Source organism: Dendroctonus ponderosae, unplaced genomic scaffold (assembly GCF_020466585.1).
Source record: "Dendroctonus ponderosae isolate FM_Combo_2020 unplaced genomic scaffold, Dpon_F_20191213v2 Dpon_F_20191213_1, whole genome shotgun sequence".
Classification (NCBI taxonomy): domain Eukaryota; kingdom Metazoa; phylum Arthropoda; class Insecta; order Coleoptera; family Curculionidae; genus Dendroctonus; species Dendroctonus ponderosae.
This window is the reverse complement of record NW_026017110.1, coordinates 287,749-289,394: the sequence shown is the minus strand read 5'-3', so window position 1 is coordinate 289,394 and position 1,646 is coordinate 287,749. Positions and strand designations below refer to the sequence as shown.

The window sequence follows — 1,646 nt, the reverse complement described above, 5'->3', positions numbered from 1 at the left end:
GGTGATTGTTTTTTTTCTGGAAAATCGACAGAGTAGTTTGTGATTGCTTTGTCCATTCAATTATTGAATGTTTCGCGTTTTCATCAGATTCAAATCACATAACTCACATAGGAATTTATTAAGGAATCTCGTAATTCTATCACATAAAATTAAAAGTACAAAATTTACAATAGAAAAGTGAACGCGCAAATAGTTGTGCTTGCTAAGCATATAGTGAAGCCACTTAACATGTTGACGTTGATATCACGTAGTAGTCTTCATCATCGAGGCTGGATGGTGCTGGAGAAGGTGAAAACCTGGCATTTAGCTTGTCGTCATCCTGCTCTTGCATCATCTGCCGGAAGTCATGAATGGACTCGCTTAGGAACCACAATTTCGCGAGCAACGAGAGATCTTGTTCACGTAAACTCACCTGGAAATTTAAGTTAGAATTTGCATCGATTGCATAAAAACCCAGACTCACCATTTCCCGTCTCAATAAAGCTAATTGCCTGTCCAGGTTGGTCTGTTCTCTTCCAAATATCTCAACGTTTGAGTCGGAGCAAGTAAGTTGCAATTTTTTTTTACTTTGCATGGAATCGCTCGTTTCCGTTTCAACTTCGCCGTTCGCCATCAATTTGAAAGCGGAAAGCGACTTGGGCAATGGGGGCAAGCGATAAGCTTGAGCTATATTATTTATTCTAAAAAAAAATAGTTGCTTTGCGCATTAGCCGTCCATGTCTTCAGCCAGTTTGTACTCACTTTTGTTTCCGTCTGCTGATCGGGTCTCCATCTTCTTCGCATGGATCTTCAATTGTTATATGGCAACTAGAGAGGCGCACCTTTTTTCCATCGTTCACTCCATACCAGTCGCTCATGTGGATCTTTTCGTCTCCGTTCACACTTTCCAGTGACCCCAAGAACTGCCGTTTGGGCACTTTGCCTTGGTGGTGCTGCATGCTTTGCAGCTCCTCGATCAAAAATTCATGATTCTCTCGATCATTGAATGTAACTTTCCGTTCCGGTGTAGCCCTGGCGCTCTCCTTCGTATCGTCATTGATCACAATCACTGTCAAGTTCTCGTCATCGGAAGTACTGGTTGGTCTCGTCGCTGCCAATGGAGGCATTTTGTTGGAGATGGTGATTTTATTGCCATCTTCAGTTGCGATGCTCTCGTTGGACGAGGTCGGACTGATCGAAGATCCCAAATTCACCTCTAAAACGGAAGCAAACATTTCATCAATGAGCGTGTTGACGTGATTTCTGTCGTTCAGAATGTCGTCCCAATGCTTTTCATTCGTATTGGAACTTGAAGAGGAACTTTTGGAGACGATGTCCTCTTCATTGGGGGTTGGGGGTTTCGCACTCGGATCTGCACCTGAAATTAGAACGAAATCAGCGTGTTTTGTAACAAACATTTGCACTTCCTTTTAAGTTGTCACTCATGAAAATAGTATTCAAATATGACACTGACAAGCGGGAAGTGAAGTGACAGAGTTTAGAAGAGGTTAAAGTTTTCCGTTTGTTATTGTTATTGTTTGTGAAGTTGACGTTAATTTAGAAGTTCGTTTATTCCTGTTCCGTAGTTAAAGTTATACCGAGTGGAATAAAAGTTGGAAGCAGAAGAAAGAGTTTGATACTCGGCCATCCACGGTACATTTGGTGTC

At 41.9% G+C, this 1,646-nt stretch overlaps 1 protein-coding gene across 1 annotated transcript in view; it reads right to left on the bottom strand.

Annotated features, from left to right (window-relative positions):
* Positions 1-99: 99 nt before the first annotated feature.
* LOC109542604 overlaps positions 100-1,646 on the bottom strand; it is a gene marked incomplete at its 5' end in the record, with an annotated part of 3,434 nt that continues 1,887 nt past the window's right edge. The window contains 3 exon segments of the mRNA XM_048660646.1: positions 100-412; positions 464-680; positions 742-1,357. Coding sequence (XP_048516603.1) covers positions 224-412; positions 464-680; positions 742-1,357 — 1,022 coding nt within the window.